The sequence below is a fragment of the Schistocerca nitens genome, chromosome 5 (genome assembly GCF_023898315.1).
Source record: "Schistocerca nitens isolate TAMUIC-IGC-003100 chromosome 5, iqSchNite1.1, whole genome shotgun sequence".
Classification (NCBI taxonomy): domain Eukaryota; kingdom Metazoa; phylum Arthropoda; class Insecta; order Orthoptera; family Acrididae; genus Schistocerca; species Schistocerca nitens.
Window position 1 is genome coordinate 506443978 of NC_064618.1, and position 19754 is coordinate 506463731.

The 19754-nt window shown below is 37.9% G+C and overlaps 1 protein-coding gene across 4 annotated transcripts in view; it reads left to right on the top strand.

Annotated features, from left to right (window-relative positions):
- Positions 1–19754, top strand: part of LOC126259336 (3-ketoacyl-CoA thiolase, mitochondrial-like) — a 96673-nt gene that overhangs the window by 20855 nt on the left and 56064 nt on the right. For 3 of the 4 annotated variants that reach the window (XR_007546501.1, XR_007546502.1, XM_049956042.1), the window contains exons 2-5: positions 8873–9039; positions 12592–12723; positions 15907–16171; positions 17644–17819. Coding sequence is in view for 2 of the 4 variants with exons in the window: in XM_049956042.1 (XP_049811999.1) it covers positions 8873–9039; positions 12592–12723; positions 15907–16171; positions 17644–17819 (740 nt within the window). In the remaining 2 variants the exon portion in view is untranslated. The remainder of the gene's footprint in view (positions 1–8872; positions 9040–12591; positions 12724–15906; positions 16172–17643; positions 17820–19754) is intronic. The other variant, XM_049956043.1, reaches the window with a different exon arrangement.

The window sequence follows — 19754 nt, forward strand, 5'->3', positions numbered from 1 at the left end:
AGTACGACAGTAGTGGAGCCTTTATCCGCCGGGAGGATGACAATAGAGCGGTCTATTTTCAGCTCCTTAATGGCACGGGATTCAGCTGGGGTGATGTTGGGGGTTGTCGGGATGTTCTTCAAGAAGGACTGGGAGGCAACACTGGATGTGAGGAATTCCTGAAATGTCTGCAAGGGATGGTTTTGGGGGAGGGGAGGAGGATCCCTTTGAGAAGGCAGTCGGAACTGTTCTAGACAGGGTTCAACATTGGGTCTAGTATTTGGGGGCTGTGTTTGGGTAGTGAAGTGATATTTCCAGTTGAGGTTCCGGGTGAATGAGAGGAGATCTTTAACCAGGGCAGTGTGGTTGAATTTAGGTGTGGGGCTAAAGGTTAAGCCTTTTGATAGAACAGATGTCTCTGGAGGAGAGAGGGATCTGGATGAGAGGTTTAGGACTGAATTGGGACTGGTGATATGTGGCATTTGACTGTGGTTATAGTTGAGATTTGGTCTGTGTGGGGTATGTGCTGGGATGGGGAGATTGAGTAGGGTGGCTAGGCTAGGTTTATTGGCTATGAGGGGGGTTTGTTGAAAGTTCTGTTGTGGTTGGTGTTTGTGAGGGATAGGGAGAGGGACCCCACTTCTTAGGTGTTGCACTAGCACTGTGGATAGTTTTTTCAGGTGGTGTGTGGCATGGAACTCAAGTTTGCAGCTGGCTTCTAGGATGATGTTCCTGAGTGTGTTCTCCAAGCAAGAGGTGGAGGACTTTGAAGAGAGATAGGAGCCGTTGGGAGTGGTGGTTACATGAAGTAGTGTAGAGATTCAGGACAAGTTGGGTAAGGGCTAAGGATTGAAGGTTCTGGAAGTCCAGGAGAGACTAGTGGAAGGAGGAATTGCACCCGGAGATGGGAACTTTTAAGGTAAGCCCTTTAGGAGTAATTCCAAAGGTTAAGCAGGACCGGAGGAAAAGTATGTGGGATTGCAGTTTGGCTACGGTGAATGCATGTTTCCGGAATGAATGTAAATAATGTGGTATAGGATTAGGGTACATAGTGGGTAACTGGTGGGTAGTTCATTTATCTTGTAATTGATCTGTAAGAAAACTTTTTGCTGTCATTGACATTTGCATAAATATGTGTTGTATCCATCTTGGATTATTACACTGTAGTTAGTGACATATGTCCAAGTTTATATTATTATTATTGTTATTATTATTCTGTTAACACTGAGATGCCAGCTGCATTTAAATATGCTCAAAGGTGTAATAAAACATTTGTTGTGTGCTACATACTGATCCCATACAGATTGCGAAGACATGATATGACTAATTACAGCATGCACAGAGCACATTTAAGCTATCACTCTTCCCACACTTCGTACATGAATGGAACGAGAAGAAGCCATACTAACTGGTATAATGGCATGTACCCTTTTTCCTTGCATTTCACAGTGGTTTAAAGAGTATGGATGCAGACGTGGAACGTAGCTTGTGGTAGTTTGTTCTCCAGAGTTGCAGAACTACAAATTATTTTTATGTTTGAAATGATTGTTGAGGTTGAAAATAATAAACAATAACATCATGCGTTATGTTCTTATTTAGCTTTTGATTATCAACAACAACACTGGTGATATGCACCAAACTATCTCATTGCATCAGGCCAAAACAATACTGGGCCATCTTGAAAATATGCACATTTGTAGCTGTCCAAGCGTCTGCTTGCTACAACAGTCAATAGCATGCCAAGACTATCTTCACAACTATGCACTTTCATCTGAAACTACTTTTTTTATTCTGGTGGCTTGTGGCATCATTCCCATTCCCACTGCCAGAATTGTGGTATATCCTTATGAACAGAATTAAGTTTCATACAGACCTACAGGATATATCATAATTAGCTGTGTAAATGCATCTCTCTGAAAGTACAAGATATAGAAGCAAAAGAGTCTCAGCAAACATAGTCCCACAAACGGACCATTTGCGAGATAATTGCAACTTTGTGGTAGCTAACCACTGCTGACTTGAATTGGTGCAAATGTCATCGCAGTTAGGTAAAGGCAACAACATTATACAACATTAAGAAAAGTTACAAGACGTACTTTGGTAGAACTGCAGGTGTGTTGAAGGAACACGACAAAACTACATGACAGTACATGAAGTTTACAGGATGTGTTCAAAGTGTCATCCTTGTACCCTGGTGCAGACCTGTACCCATCACTGTAATGAATTTTTGAATGTTTTAAAAAACACATGGATCATTTTGAAATTCTTGACAAGCATTAACAAATCTCTGCCATAATTCTTCTACTCTATCATGCGGAGTGGTGTACATTACACCTTTAAGGTGGCCCTAAACACAGAAATCCATGGCATTAATATCAGGTGATCTTGGAAGTCATGGTACGGATTCTCCTCACCCAATCTATCTTAGTCATATTGGCGCATTAGATGTTGTTCCACCATAGCAGCAAAAAGTGCCTTTGCTCCATCATTCATGTACCACATCATCTGACGTTGCTCTAAGGGTATATCCTCAAGCAATCCTGCAAGATGATGTCACAGAAATGGAAGGTAATTCTGTCCTTTGAGCTTTCAGGTAACATGTGTGAACCAATAAGATGATCACCTAGTACCCCTGACCACATATTCAATGAGAAATCTCACTGATGCAGAGACTTAAGCGCAGCATCTGGGTTGGAGTCTAGACAACTCCAAATGGGAGAATTGTGATAATTAAACACACCACCACGAGTGAGCCCTGCTCCATCTGTAATAAAATATTGTTAACGGACGTAGAGTTGCCTACAACTTGTTGCAACCGCTGACAGAACGTTAGTTTAAGGCCAAAGAGCACACCTAGGACACTGAACTCACTGGAGGTGGTACAGGTACATTGTGTTGTGATGCAGTAGTCACCAAATACTACTGCGGCTCATTCCAGGAATATGTGTGGCAAATGTCTTCGTGGAGGTTGCTGGGGAGTGTTCAACAGTTTCCAGCACCCCATCTTCAAGCACAGGAGTAGTTTGTGCAGGTCTTCCCACTCCGATAGCATATGCAAATCTCCCAGTTTCTCAGAGGTGCTGATGCATCCCTATAAATGTTTTGACTCTTGGGCTGCTTCTTGGTGCAAGTGTGCAGCCTCCCACACAATGTCATTAGCCCTGCCATACATGTAATGCATATATGCATACTCCTCATCACTTTAATGTTCCATGTTACCACCAACATTCATACAACACAACACATGCTCCTCAAGCAACTGGCGTGAGGGGCATTCACTGTGTACTGTGTTGGCATTTCCACTCTGTTTATAACTCCACTCTCGAAAGTGTAAACTGTGTAAAGCAGAGAGTCGTCTGTTACCTTTAAAATTTTTATTCAACAAATTCCCAAGATTAATTTTACAACAAATATTCAGCAGATTTATGTGCCACAGTTTAAATTTGCATTACACAATGTAATATCTATACTGTTCAACACCAAGGAGAACCAGATTTTTTATTCAAATTTTTATCCAACAAATCCCCAAGATTAATTTTACAACAAATATTCAGCAGATTTATGTGCCACAGTTTACACTTGCAATACACTGTTCAATACCAAGGAGAACCAGAAACAAATTTCACAATTTTAAAAAATTAAAAAACAACAGATCAAAATTCGAAATTTTATAAAAGTGATAAATGCTGGGTATCCCAAAACAATAACAATACGCTTAGTAAAACACTTTGAAATACAGCTAAGACCAGTTACACAAGGAGTGCAGTGCAAACACAACAAGATACAAGAATACGGTAATTACTCTTATATGGAACTTATTTCAGATTGTGCACACCAGCTGGCCACAAAACAACTTCAACCAAAAAACTATCTGACAACATGTGACAGATACCAAAACACCTCCAGGTACCACAACTGGCCACAAAAATTTAAAATTCCTTAAGTAACTTAAAATTTATTTTTAGAGCAGATTCACTGGAACACATTACAGAAAAGAAACAATCTTATGACATATTTAAGTGAGAAGGAACCAAACCAAGAAAAGCAGACCAAAAAACAAATACATGATGGATATGTTGCCACTAACTATGCGTACATGCAGAGATAACAAATACAAAACATGTGCAGTGTGCCGACCAATATCTCTTGGACAGAGGCAACGTAATTTTATTACGAATCTGCAGAACACACAGTAATTAAAGGTCAGCCTAGTAACAGCAAGAAATGTTGCCCTAGAAATCGCTGCTCTCTCTTCAATCAAACACACTAATTGATTACATTTGGGAGAGAGCTAATCACCAGTTGTCATGGAAAGTTAGAATAGCCCTGTCTGATCACACACTCTCACAGGCTGAATCACCGTCTCCACTGTTTCCATGTAGGAACAAGCTGGATAGGTAGCCCTACAGAAAACTGTGCCCAATGTGACATAGCACAGCTGTTCAGCCAACAAATTCCTCCCACTGCCAGCTGACTCGACTGTGGCTGCCCAGATGTCCATTTAAATCCATATGGCCAACTCTTCCAGTGGTGTCCCTAGGTTCCTTCTTGTACTTTCTCATTTTGGTGACTCCATCATTCTTCTTGCACTCTTGCCAGCTGGTCATGTTTGGCACCTGATAGTGGTGTCCATGTTATGGTTCACCTGATGACAACACCTCCTGAAGAAATTTCTTACTGGTAGTTGCAGCACCAATATCTTGGTTTTCGAATACCTGTGGCTCAGTGACGTCTTATGATGGCACATCCTCCTCACCTCAATCTTCAATGACTTGGCATAGAAGTTGTCTGACAAACTCCTACACACCATTAAGTAACATGAATAACATGAAGACAATCATGGCACGCAGTATTTACACACATCAGCCACCCAGCATCTCAAAATCCAGAGCACTAACAGATCCTACACCACCAATCTTCTCGCATACATAGATATACACTGTCCACCACCTCGCACCTCAAAATCCAGAACACTAACAGATCATAAATGACAGACCTTCTCACATATTACATAAATATACAGTCCAGTCACATTATTGTGACCACTGCCTATGTTTGACGTCAATGTGCAATAATCACTTGCAGATGGTAGGTGGCAGCGCTAGCAGTGGAGGGTATGAAAAGCATGTCTGGGGATGCAAAAAACAGTACAGTCATTGTTGTAATGTGGAAACAGAACAACTTATCTGATATCCAAAAGGGCATAATCATTGGTTATTGGGCCAATGGTGGAAGCATTTCCAAAATGGTTAAGTCTCTAAACTGTTTGCATGCTGCCACAGTTAATGTATACCGTACATGGCAACATGGTGGCATCCAAACTCGGTATTGAGGCAACTGTGGTGCACCACAGGCCATAGAGGATAAGGGTGAGCAACTGCTGTGGAGATGTGTACACGCGAATAGGTGTGCAACTGTTGAGTGGATGGCCACCCAGATGAACCATCGGGCTACCAACAGTGTCTCCTCAATGAATGTTTAGCGAACATTGCTGTACATGGGTCTCTGCAGCAGGCACCTGATTCATCCACCCATGCTGACTGCTGTTCATCAGTGACAAAGGCTAGAATTTGCTCTGAGTAACAAGAGGTAGCCGGCCGGGGTGGCTGAGCAGTTCTAGGCGCTTCAGTCTGGAACCGCGCGACCGCTACAGTCGCAGGTTCGAATCCTGCCTCGGGCATGGATGTGTGTGACGTCCTTAGGTTAGCTAGGTTTAAGTAGTTCTAAGTTCTAGGGGACTGATGACCACAGCAGTTAAGTCCTATAGTGCTCAGAGCCAGTAACAACAGGTAGCCTTTTTGGAAGATAGATGGCCATTGATGTGTATAGTATGAAACATCTGAAAGCTAAAGACTTGTAACAATTTTCAGAAGGGTTCAGGCCAGAGGGCATTCCCTTGGTGATCTTCTCACACTGGAAGGCTTAATGGATCAACACACATATGCATTTATCCTTGGGAAGTATTCTATCTCCGCATGCAGTTTGTTTTTCCTCAGCATGATGGCATCTCCAAGCAGGACAATGCAACATGTCACCACACATTTCGCAGTGCACATGCATGGTTCAGAGAGCACAGGATGAGTTTTCTGCTCTCTCCTGGCCAACAAACTCCCTGAATTTAAACCCGGTTGAGAATGTGTGGGACCAACTCGATCAGACTTTTTGTGCCATGGATCCCCAGTATTGTTCCACATCTGTGTCTGTACCTTCTAGAACCTCACTGACTTTCTTCCTACATGTCTTGCAGTGGTTCACACAGCAAAAAGTGGTTATTCAGGTATATGGCAGGTGGACACATGAGACTGGACAGTGTACAACATACTTTCTGTCTCCAGCTTATTACAATTAGGAAACAATCCAATTCAGATACAGCTTTGTCTGAGAAATATGGACTCTATAAATACAACAGGTCTTTGGGTCACTCACTAATAGGATAACTGAGTGATGAACCTCACAATTTCAACTGACAACAGCTTGCTCATGACCTTCTTGGCACCTTTGTTTACCATCCCAAAATACTTGACAAATATTTCATCTCCTGGTTTCAAGGAAGTGGGTCGTTTCCCCACATATAATGTTGAGCAAGCTTCTCATGACTAATTTTTAGGATTTTCTTTGCCCATTGTCAAATTTCTTGAATTTGTGCTGTGTCAACCCTCTCTGGTAACAGATCATTTAAGGCCCATAGACTGGAAAATGGTGAATTTAGCTTGAAGGCAAAAATAAGGGTAGCTGGAGAACCTGGTGCACACCATGAGCAGTGATACTGAATGTATAACTTAACCAATGCAAGGAAGTGTCCCACTTAGTGTGTCATCTTGGTGGGAAGTGATCAACACTGCTCACAAATTTCTGTTAAATCACTCTACAAATGAGATGTTTGGGTAGTAGGGGGTTTTCATAGTATAAGCTATCCCCATTTGAAAATAGAAGTTCATAAATGCAGCAGAAGTAAAGACTGTCACATTATCCGATATAATGGCACTAAATGGACCAGACATTCCATAGATCCTTTTCAAACACTTTATGGTTGTTGGTATGCTAATGTTCCTTGTGGGGAGAAGCCAGCAAAATTGTGTACACATATCTTCATATGCATATACGAACCAGTTTCCCTCCTTTGATCTAGGAAATGGGCCAACATAGTCAATATACATTTTGGTCATGAGGATCAACTCAATTTTGGAAGACAGCAACCCCCACCAGGTATTCTATGTTGATTTACTAAGGCAACAAACATTGAATTCCTTTACTAACTTCTGAATCAGCTTGTCCAATCTTTTTCAAATAAACCTCTCAAGAAGCTTCAGTCTGGTGTTAAAAGTTATCTAAGCATCCTTACACTGGTGTTTCATGAAGATACTTAATTTCACATGACACCAGATCCAATGGCAACGTTTTTTTTTTTTTTTTTTTTTTTTTTTTTTTTTTTTTTTTTTTTTTTTTTTTTTTTTTTTTTGCGTTGATGTCCTTGAGCTACCAGCATAAAACATTACCTTTTACAAGATATGGCTTAATGGTCTCTGCCTTTCTTAAATGCATTTTAATATGGGCCAGCTCAGAGTCTTTGTCTTGTTGCTGAGCAATGTCCCTAAAAAGGAGTGGCAGCTCCTTCAAAATTGGGCATACCACTTTCCCCAGTTCAATTGCAATTACTTGCACTTGCTCACCATTACATGTATCTCCCTTGCTTTCATCACTGAACATTTGGCATAGGGGGAACAGGGGAAAAGGGATGCGGTTGGGAGATGCCAAATGATAAGTTGCTTGGGTGGGAAAATGTTTTTGCACCAGCCCTGAGGACTACACACATTGGCCATCACCGTGATGACAAATGTATGTGACTTACATTTTGAAACAGTTCCACAATTTCCCTGTTTGCCACACTTAACCATATCTGCCTTTCTTACTGTTACCTAAAAAATATTGTCCTTCTAGTAATTGGACATGTATGTCAGCTGTTAAGGGAGGGAGGGGGGAGGAATATCGTAGAACATAGGGATAAACTTTCCAATACTCCAAACAATTCTGGTAGACTGTTAGGGAATATTAATACCTAACCACCCAAGAAATGCTGAGAGAGAAAATATAATGATCAGCCCTGATATAAAATAAAATTAAAGAATAGCACAGAGGAGTATACTACTTTTCAATAGATGATAAAAAATATTTTAACCTGTCTCTTTATAGAGACAGACCTTCATCAAACAGTGGATTTATTTCAGTTGATGAGACACAGATAATCAATTTCTATGACTTTGAAATATATTAAATAAATCTGCTTGATGATGGAAGAAAATCCTCGAAACAAATAGTATGAAGAATTATAAATGTGACTGGGTATGGTAATTTGTATTTTCAGTTGATATTCATAACACTCACAGTGAGCCCTAAGCTGAAAATTTTGTATTTAAATCAACATTTCTTGTTCTTTTTTTGAATTGCCGAAAAAAGAAGTTCAGATTTACTAACAAATATCTCTTTGAAAGCACAAGGAAATGATACTCCATGTTCATTAAATGGAAGTACATTCCACACATTAGATTTGTTTTATGAATCAGTCAGAAGCAACACTACCACCATTCATACAGGTTGTACACCAACTCAAAAGAACTTATGAGAAATATAAATACAGCAAATTTCTAGCACAAAAATCATGAGTGAATAAGTAAGCCTACTCTCCAGTTGACAGAACACTACATTATATACTGCACAACAAGAGCAATCTTTGTGTCACTGCTACCATTTAATATAATAATTAGCTTAATTGTGGAAAAGGACATGCTTCTAATGCAATTCATAAGTTGTTTCCCTGCATTGTATTTAACAATAATACATATAGTTAACAATCCAAAATTGAATAAAATAAATTATCTCAGATTTCTTCTCACAGGAATTTTTATTGTTGCTGCCAAAAGAACGCCATTTGGAACTATGGGTGGGAAATTTGTTCAAAAGAAAGCGGTAGAGCTCCAAACAGTAGCAGCAAAAGCAGCAATGGAAGCTGGAAACGTCAAACCAGAACAGATAGATTCTACAGTAATTGGACATGTTCTGTCTGTAAGTGTTCAATGCTTGCAAAGATAATTTTTTGTGCCTCGTGGAAATATGCATGTGATTATAACTAGTCATTACCATATTAACAAAAAGTTAAATACATTTTCACAAAAATTTAAACTTGCAAATAAATTTCACAGTAAGATGAAAAAGTTGATTTCAAATCTCCAACTTTTATATTAATTTTTTCTTATTTGTAAAGAGATGGTGATGGGTATTGGGGAGGGGAAGCAAAAGACAAGATACTGAAGAACTGTCAAGATCTTAGATAATAAGATAGAATCTCATGCAAAGCTTAAGAGAAAATCAAATGTAAAATTTTTGCAGTTGGATTTGAGATACTCTCATTACTGTCAATGATATTCCTTGCCTCTTACTACTGTTAATGATACTCCTTGCCTTTTACGGACTAATAAAATGCAGCATGTTTGTATAACACCCAACTGAAGAAAGAGCCTTGTTTGAAAAATTTTGAAAAAGTATTAGCTGCCAGTTCAATGTAATTACAACTATTTTTGAAAATGTGGCTCCTAATATCTGTCATCAATACTGGGATTTTACACCACTGTTTGTGAACTGCCCTTTACAGCCCCAGACTTTGAAATGATCATCAGTGTCAGTTGAAACCAGTTGTCAGTAATAAAAAGTTGTGTTCCAGGTGATATTTGTTCATTTATTTGTCTTCAGATCTCCTCAAAACAGTTTAGCTTTCTTGTTTTCGTCTTACCTTCCCTGGATACTTTTTTAAAGAATTGAAATCCATTTGAATCCTATAATACACAAGGGATCTGTAACTATTATCTTTTCAAATATTTCTATCACTCATAGAGATAGATGAAATTGGTCATTCTTATCTTCTTCAGTCTCATTTTGAAGTCTCAAAGCTCAAGTATGACAGCAATTATTATCAGTGCAGTAGTCACTGACCTAATAGTCTTTTCCCATAACTTAAGGTTTGAGTATGGTTCTCGTCTTTGGACTCTTGTAATTCAATTGGACTATCCATTGTACTTTTATCTTCTAATGGATTAACCTATGAATTACTTATCAAATAGGTCTAACAACAGATATAACAGAAATTTGATCATTCTCTTGAACTGAGCAACAGAACTAGTGTCTGCATTGGGCATCTCACACAGACTATTAGAACAAGGTAAGAGAGATTAGGAATTGTATTGAGATATGCCCATCATCATCATCACCTTCATCATCATCTCATCACCTTGGCAGGTCATTCCATGATATTTGAAGGGTCAGCTGACAAGGCTTCTCCAGGAATTATGGTTCTTACACTCCTCTCCCTTTTCGATGTTGTCCCATGTATGTCCTCTCTGCCTGATGTCAGGTTTCACCATGTTCTTATACCTTAGTGTTGGTCTTTCTCTTGGTCTTTCGTCTCTGAGTCCCAAGTCACACTCTAATCCTGGTAGTCTGTTAGAATTCACATGTCATATATGTCCACAGCATCTCAGCCAATGTGAGGTTATTTTGTCTCACAGTCATGTCACTGTTACATTCATTTGTCTTCATCCTATTATCAGACATTCTTATTTCGGATTGAATCACTCGATGTCACATGCTCTGTATGAAACTCTTCTAACTGTCTGAATTCTGTTAATGTATTTACTTTCAAGGTTCATCTTTCACAACCATATAGCAAAATGAACATGTAATAGGTTTCATAGATGACCCTCTTACATTTAAATGGTGCTTTGTCATTCTATATTAGATCTTTATCTGTTTGATAGAAGTTATTGCTGCTTGAATTCTGTGAGTGAGATCTTTGACTATAGAACAAGTATTGGTGACAAAATGATAGGTCACCTGTAGCTGTTTCCTCTCCATTTCAACATGTCCCATTGGTTGCCTGTGTCTTCTCACATCTATCACCTCACTTTTTTCCTTGTTGAAGATGAGGGCATATACCTCAGCAGCTACCGCCTGAGAGTTTGTTTGACCTTGAACGTCTTCTTTAGATTCACCCCACAGACATATCTCATCAGCAAACAATATGGATTTCATTTTTCCATCTCCGGGATTTGGTATACTTTTGTCTGGATCTTCTATGCTACAGTGACAAAAAGAAGAGGAGATAGAACAGCACCTTGCCTTAACCCTTACTTCATTCCAAACGTTTAGGTCATTCTCAAGGGTGTTTTGACTTTACTGTGTCTTCATACAAATTCTTCATCCTGTGTACCATGTCAGCCCATATTAAAATTTTCTTGGGCATTCTGCATACCTTTTCTCCTGTTTAAAGCATCAAATGCTTTCTTTAATTCAGGAAGGATAATCACTGGTCTCAGTGATGTTTGTAGTATTTTACCATTTATTTGCAGAGAGCAAAAATTAAATGAGTTGTTGATTTTCCCTTCTTGAATCCATATAGTTTATTCCAAAAGATTTTCTTTAATAAGGAGTCTGATCTTATACTCTATATTTCTTTCACAAAGTTTATTCACTTGAAATCTGAAAGTGATATGTCTATAGTTACATTTATTTCTATTCCTCGAAAGTTCAGATTATGATGCCCATTTTGCAATCTGTGGGTACATTTTTCCCTACATACACAAATGTAGGAGGATAGTGTTGCTGAAATTGGGACAAAGTTCCCTGCACCAGCGGATTTCAAAATATTGATGTATATGGATATCGATGCTATAGGTATCCATAACTATACTTCACAGTGGTGCCATATCTTCTTGACAGAAGTGTCTTTATTTTTTGCCTACACAGTGATTCTCAATATACGCTGACATGGAAACAGGGGAGTGTTCCTATTTATGTGTGTGTTATCAGAAAGGAGAACCAGAAATCTTCCACTCCCTTTCCATCTCTCTTCCACCAATTCTTCTCCCTCTATGACCAAACCCATGGTAATAAAAAATATAATAAAAATAAAAAGAGCCTTGTTTTGAATAAAAAAGAAAACAATAATAAAATTTTTCTTAATTATGGTATTATAAATATTTAACTCCACACTGATAAATTATAGAAAGTTGCAAAAGAACAGTATCTTTAAATTGTTGCAAATTTATTTTCATCAAGAAAAGCAACATTAGCACAGCATCATAAAAAGGCAGAAGCAGACACTTAAACTGAAACTGCTAGCGTTCAATGGGGAGTCAGCATTGTAGGCAGTCAGATGCACCAAGAGTCTGCATCAGTTACACGCATGATGAGAATCTCAGGAGTAAAATAAAAGAAAATATTCAGATAATAATAAAAAAATTAATGAACATAAATTAGAAGATAGGTAAAAATGATGGGGATATCCACATTTGGGTTTTCTTCAGGGGTTCAGTTTCAGCATGTCAACCTGAAATGTAATAATATGTGTAAAATCTGTGGTAATCATAAAATATGTAGTTGAATGTGCAATTGCAATTTGTTTTAAAAATAAGAAGCTAAAAATAGTCATACAGCTTTAACTGTGCATTTCAAATTACTAGATACTTCTAATTTAATTTTATTGCATATGGTAAGAATATTACACATATTGGCATATTATGTTCAAAATTGTATTACAGATGATGAACAAATCTTATTTTACAGATTTCATCAGCAGATGGAATACTGATAGCTCGACATGCTGCTTTATACAGTGGTGTCCCAATAGACAGGCATGCCATGAGCATAAATCGACTCTGTGGATCCGGTTTTCAATCCATTGTCAGTGGTGCTCAGGTGAGATGATGTTTATATTATGCCCTAGACATTTGTAGAAATAAGAAACTAGTATATTTTATGGGCTCTAAAATGAGCAACAAGAATTTGTGTAATGTAGAGAACTGAAAAACTTGCACAGACTTCTACAGAGTCTTGCTTTCTTTTTTGAGTATATTTATTCTGTATGACATTTCACAAATAATGGTTAAAAACAAGTCTGAAGTAAACTTCAGTAGGCTTATACGTAAACAGAATGGAAGACACAAAAAAATGTAGCCTTTACTTCTTCGTGTAAGTGGATTTCTATATTCTGATGGAAAAGTCTTTAATGAATACCTACTGGTGCAGTGCAAGAGGACAGGGATCCCACAAAATTCCTTTGTTACCTTCAGCTGTCAACTGACTGATGTGCAGCACTCAGAAACTCACAACAGAAAACCATTTTTACCAGATGTTTAGCTCTTGCTCTTTGTCCAGTAAACTTGTAGCAGTACACACACCTCTCATACGACCCCACAGTCGCCCAAACTCACACATCCGTGGCCATAGTGAGACTCACTGTGGCTACATGTGTATGTGTTGGGATGTCTGTGATATTGTGTGTGTGAATGTGTGTACATTTACTAGAGAAAGAGCACGAGCTTGGAAGATAGTATAAATAGTTTCCTGTTGTGTGTTTCTATGCACCACACAGTCAGATATTGGTAACTCATTGCATTTCCTTTATGTTACGTATTATTCCACCCATGAATTTTCACTGTTGTTATTCATTGTTACCTCTGTACTTCACTAACGAAACCAGCAATGCTCCACAATTGCTTAATATGTATGGGAATTGGATATACATCCTGGAGTCCTTCCTGCCTTCTCTCTGCCCATTTCCTCCTCCCTTCTCTCTTTGTCCATTTCCTCCTCTCCCCCCCCCCCTCCCCCACCACTCTCTCTGCCAGTCTCCTCTTCCTCCCTCTCTATGTCCATTTTCTCCTCCCCTTCTCTATTCTCTTACCATGTCTCTGATCATGAGCCTTGTTTACTGCTATTTTAAATGAAACCTTGACTGGGAACTGATGTCACTTATAATGAACGGGAAGATCGGTTGAATAATTGATATATGGGGTATGAGAGACGCCTCTCCAGCTGCTGGATCTGTGACAATAGTAGTTTCTATGCCAGTGTTTTGCAATTTTAATCTGCAAATGGATAAGATTACGAAGTCTTAAATGATTCAGATTCTGTAGTAGTATTATAACTCTAAGCCATTAATACAACTCTCCTGTTTTCAATAAAACTGACAACAAGGAAGACAACTGAGAGCACATAGTGTGTACAGATGTAGGTCGAAAATATATACAAAGAGAAATAATATTACGAAAGAAACAATTTTCTAATGGTTTACATGCCCTCTTATAGTAGTTGAAACTAACTGCAAGAAAGAAATTGAAACCATACATTTTTACAGTAGTATGAATTAGCCATATCTTATCTGATTAATTAGATCTAATAATAGAAAGTCTATATCACTAGAATAGCAGTAATGATGTTCTTTGTTAGCAGGTCTCCATTCATATACTGCACTGATAATAATTGTCCTTTGCAGTTTTCAATTTACTCGTGTAACTGAGCAAGAAGTAGTACTGTAACTTGAGAAGCAGTTTGTTTTCCTTCCTTCCACCCCTCCCTCCCTCGCACCCTCCTCCCATGGTAATGTCATTCGCAGTATTATTTTCACATAACTTATAAAAAAAATGACATACCAGGTGTTAATTTTTAATTTCCTTTCATTACTGGCAACATGTATGTATAACTTGTAAATTCAAGAGACTGACCTTTGCTCATTTTCAAACAGCGGAAACAAAAAAAATTCTGCAGTAGAATTCTACATCGAATCATATATAAAGCTATGTTTTCCAAATTAGTAAGAGCTTTCCTTTTTGATGCATGATGCAAACAATCACTTTTTCATTGAAAAAGTTTAAGTTTACCCACTTAAAGGCTAATCCAATAACAGTGACAAATTTTAATTTAAAAAATAATTTACTCTGATTTATGAAGTTCATCAAGTCTAGAATGATTGTGAATATATAATTTTTATTATATATTCATTTTTCTCTTATTTTATGACTCCAACAAAAGCTTGAGTAAAGGAATCAACTTTAATAAAAAAAATATTTCATTTATTTATTTGTTGTTAGCCACCATATGTTGAAACAGGCAATTTTACAAATCAAATTCTACAACGTATTTAACAATCAGCATCTTCGTGTTAGAAATTTGCTTTATAGCTGTCAAATTGAAGTGGTGCACTTAGAACTGGTAAGTAAACTATAAAGACTCTATGTTGTACAAATGCCAATCTTTGCATACCCTTAAACAATTCGTGGAATACACAATATTGAATTTTTATTTCCTTCTTAGCTCAATTTTGACAGTAGGTGACAGGTTAGAACAATTCATGGGGATGAGGAGCTTTACTATGTACATTAAAATTCCTTAGCACTATACACACACTTACCAACTAACAACTTATGAAGGCGGTCATCAAAAACGTCACTGGTAAGTCTTCCATTGATGGTGGTTACTTGTTATATAGCTTCATGTCATTCCAATAAAGCAAAAAATATTGGAATTACTTTTATCTCTTATGTCGTGTTTAAAAATTACAATTTTTGGAAATAAGCTTTCACGAGAGCAATGAGTGGAAATATATTGTCATGTTTTTTTACTGTGAAGAAAGTGAATGAATTTACGGAACTTGCTCCAAAACTAGTGATGTTTCAGAGGACTCAAATGTCAGTAGCAGATTAAACATACTATATGCATAGTAAAATGCTTAACCTGTTAAAAATTTTTGTATTGTTACATATTATTTGCATATATCAATTTTATAATTTTTGACGGAGACCATCCAGCAGCACCTGGTGAATGGCATAGTCTTAGTAATACAGTAATAATGTATGCATAAAAGTAATAATGTCCTTGAGGAAATCTGGCATGGTGTGTGATTACTGACTGTGCAGTATTGATACTGGTATCTGTGACAGAATTACACAATGGCTGTTTCAGTCACCCTACAAAAATAGTCCCTACAATCATAGGTATCAAAAACTGAATCAATATCTTTTAGCAGCACATAAGTGTCTTGAATTAATTTTACTGTATTGTCCATCAATGTTTTAATATCTCAAATAATTCTCCTTTCAGAGCATACTTGTGGGTGAATCAAAAGTGGTCTTAACTGGAGGAGCTGAAAATATGAGTCAGACACCATATTTTGTGCGTAATGTCAGGTTTGGAGCACCTCTTGGAACCAAAATTGAATTTGAAGACTCCTTCTGGGCTGGTCTAACAGACACATATTGTAATTTAAATATGGCTATGACAGCGGAGAACTTAGCTGTAAAGTATAAATTAACCAGGGAGAATGTTGATAAGTTTGCTCTTCGATCACAGATGCTTTGGAAGAATGGTAAGCCTAATCAGCAGCCTAGTACTTTTGGCGTGTTTGTGTGTTTGTGCGTGTGTGTGTGTGTGTGTGTGTGTGTGTGTGTGTGTGTGTGTGTGTGTGTGTGTGTGAGTGTGAGAGAGAGAGAGAGAGAGAGAGAGAGAGAGAGAGAGAGAGAGTGAGAGAGAGAGAGAGAGAGAGAGAGAGAGCCTGCCTTTATTTCTCAAGTATAGCAAAAAATTGAATGGGGAATAAATAGATAGAGAAGAAAATCAGCAGTATCATTTTCAAAGAAACTATCCTGAGATTTGCCTTAAGGGTTTTGAGAAACTACAGAAAACCTAAATCTCAGTAGTCAGACAGGGATTTGACCCACTGTTTTCTTGAATGCAAGTCCAGTGTGTTACCACCATGTCTTCTTCATAGTTAAAATGCTTAAGCCTATGAATCATCTGGTATGCAGTGATATGATTTTCTTAATGTTACATTGGAATAAGGTCAACACTTCTAAAACTTGTACCACCTTTAATCATAATAATTTTTTACCATTCCTCCAACTGAGTTAACATGGTTGTTAGCTGTTAAGACACACATGAAAATGCCTTTGCTATTTCCTAATCTGAGGGCCACGTTGAAAAATTTTCCCTATTCAATCCACTACTCCTGTACATTCCAGCACACTCATTTGGGAAACACACAAATAGGAAAGTGAGATCTGTGATAGAAACACAGACAGATATAGATCTTTATTTTGTACTGGCATGACCATTATGATATTTTCAATCACAAGTAATTCCCTTAGACAAATCTAGGCCAATAACAGCCAAAATCTACTGCTGAAAATGTTGAACATCAAGGACCTGACTCACTTGGACTTTCAGTTTTCAACATTAGCACTTTCAAACTCAACAGACGAAAACAGCCTCTCTGACATCTTCCTTTTTACATTTATCTTTAGCGTTTTCTCTGTCTTCCTAGCACTTACAATCTTTTCATCCTATATCTTCTTATAAATATTCTCTAATTAAAATGTTTATAATTATCATGTTTTATACATCGTCTGTGTTTGAAGGTACATGCTTTTTACACGGGCTAAAGACTTTACAAGATTTGTATCTGTTTTCCGTATCTGAGACAAGATTTGTGAATATCCCTATTAATATGAAAAGGTTTTTATTGACACATCATTTACTGGTAGACTTTTGCTGACTTGGGAGAGCAAGCATTTCTAATGCTTCAGACAAAGATTTCAGTTTTGAAGGCCTATCAACAATTAAAAGTTGTGTTTAGGACAAAGAGTGCTGAGCTTTGTTTGCTAAAGAAGGAATCAGTATACTTATTCCATTGAGGTATTAATCATATGAATATCTAATAATTCTTATATAAAAAGAGTTTAGGCTATGTATGTATGTATGTATGTATACACTGAGTGTATGGAGCCAATTTAAACGTACTTTTAACTTGAATTGTTATGAAACTCTTTTTGTTTATTACAGCCAATGAAAAAGGTTACTTTAAGGAAGAATTAGCTCCAGTTACCATAAAAACAAGGAAAGGTGAAGAAATTGTGAATGTTGATGAGCATCCTAGACCATTCTCTACAGCTGAAGGACTAGCAGCTCTTCCTCCAGTTTTTAAAAAAGATGGAGTTGTTACTGCAGGTTCCGCATCGGTAAGAGATATTGATTCCCTGCAAAGTGTTTGATACTACTTCCATTTACGTTTCTATAAACTTAGGCAGCATCTTTTGCTATTGCAACAAGAGCAACGATAACGTTTTGTATTTTACTTGTACATATGCTGTTCATTTGTCTCATAAATATTTTTTTTTGCCTCAAAGAAGCCATCAAAGGAACTAGGAAAGTAGTGGTGGGCAGGAAATCGCGTATCTGTTAGAAATCGCAGTGACTGAGAAGTCACAGATATCACAGTAGCAACTTTACAAAATCTAACTGCGATTTCAGTCACAGTTAGCAGTCGCAAGTAGTATTTCACATTCAAAGACGTGAGCCATCTATTGGTCGAATTTAGCACTGCTTTCTGCGATTTCCGTGACAAGTCGCAACTAAGAGTCGCAAGTAGCAGCTAAAAAGCGCGGTTAACAGTGCCATCTGTGGGTCAAAGTTCGTACTACGCCCATCTCTGCGGTACGCTATGGAGTCTAACTGCGATTTCCGTGACAAGTCGCAACTAAGAGTCGCAAGTAGCAACTAAAAAGCGCAGTTAGCACTGCCATCTGTTGAGCAAAGTTCATACTACGCTATTCGCTACCGAGTCAAACTGCGATTTCTGTGACAAATCGCAACTAAGAGTCGCAAGTAGCAACTAAAAAGCGCAGTTAACATACTTTTCCTAGTGTCATCTGTTGACCGACGTACGTACTTCGTTATGAGAGCCTTGTGCCCCACGAGATCGATGTGCTGTGTGTGCATATGAAGGGCTTATTTCAATAGTGGTACAAGTCCATTTTTGTTAATTTTGAGATATAGAGTCGTAAAGTTACATGAGCGCTGAAAAATCTGCAGTTGAGATACCAGAAATATTCAAGCATATGGCTTCTTGCTAGAGATGAACCTTTATTTATGTTTGTTTGGATCACTAATTTCAGAAGCATTATAGACAGAAAAGTGGAGGTAATGGACTTGTACCACTATTGAAATAAGCCTTTCATATTATATGACGACATGCACATTCAGCATCAGTTATGGTTGGTCAAATACTGCTGTGACTCTGAATGTATTATATTAATAAGAAGCAACATTGCCGTTTTCTCCTGAAAATATCAAGTAACGTAACAAATGTGTTTGATTCTGCTTCCAATATGACAGTTTTGGTTAATACTCCACATGCCTACAGGACTTTGCAATGTTAACACAGCAGAACTCAGACATCTGTATAAGTGTAGAGAAATGAAAACAGTCATATGAATGCCTCACTTTTGTTACGACACAGTTCAAGACTCGGGAGAAAAGTTTTACACCTGGTGTTCTACATGGCAACTTCACACACAAGAACTTTTTGCCGACACTACTACCACCTACATAAGTAAGCTTTTCCTGTGTTACTTTCAAGTAATGCACTTAAGCTATTCCTGATTTAACTGGAAGATCTGTACTTCCCACTTTCATATCAACAGCCTCAAAATGCATATTGTAGACTTCGGGATATGTTACAGGTCAGTGTCACACCAAGATTGTGGAGAAAGGGGGCGGGGGGGGGGGGGGGCATGTCGCTCTCCAACAAGTGTTTACCAATAAGTAAGTGGCGGAAAATTATGGGTATAGGACGGCTTAAACATGTGGAAAATGAGATTTTTATTATTCACTCACTGTATTTGACATTTATTATTCCTTTAAAATCGCACAACAACTTCGATAAAACACAGCTTAATCATTAACACACTTATTTCACAATTGTTTCACTTTTAAACTGCAAATCCTCTAAGAGCTGTCTTGAATCTCCACGAGTCCCTCCCAACAGCCTTGATGTGGATAGATACGTACAGCAACCAGTCACAGTTAGCAGTCGCAAGTAGTATTTCACATTCAAAGACGTGAGCCATCTATTGGTCGAATTTAGCACTGCTTTCTGCGATTTCCGTGACAAG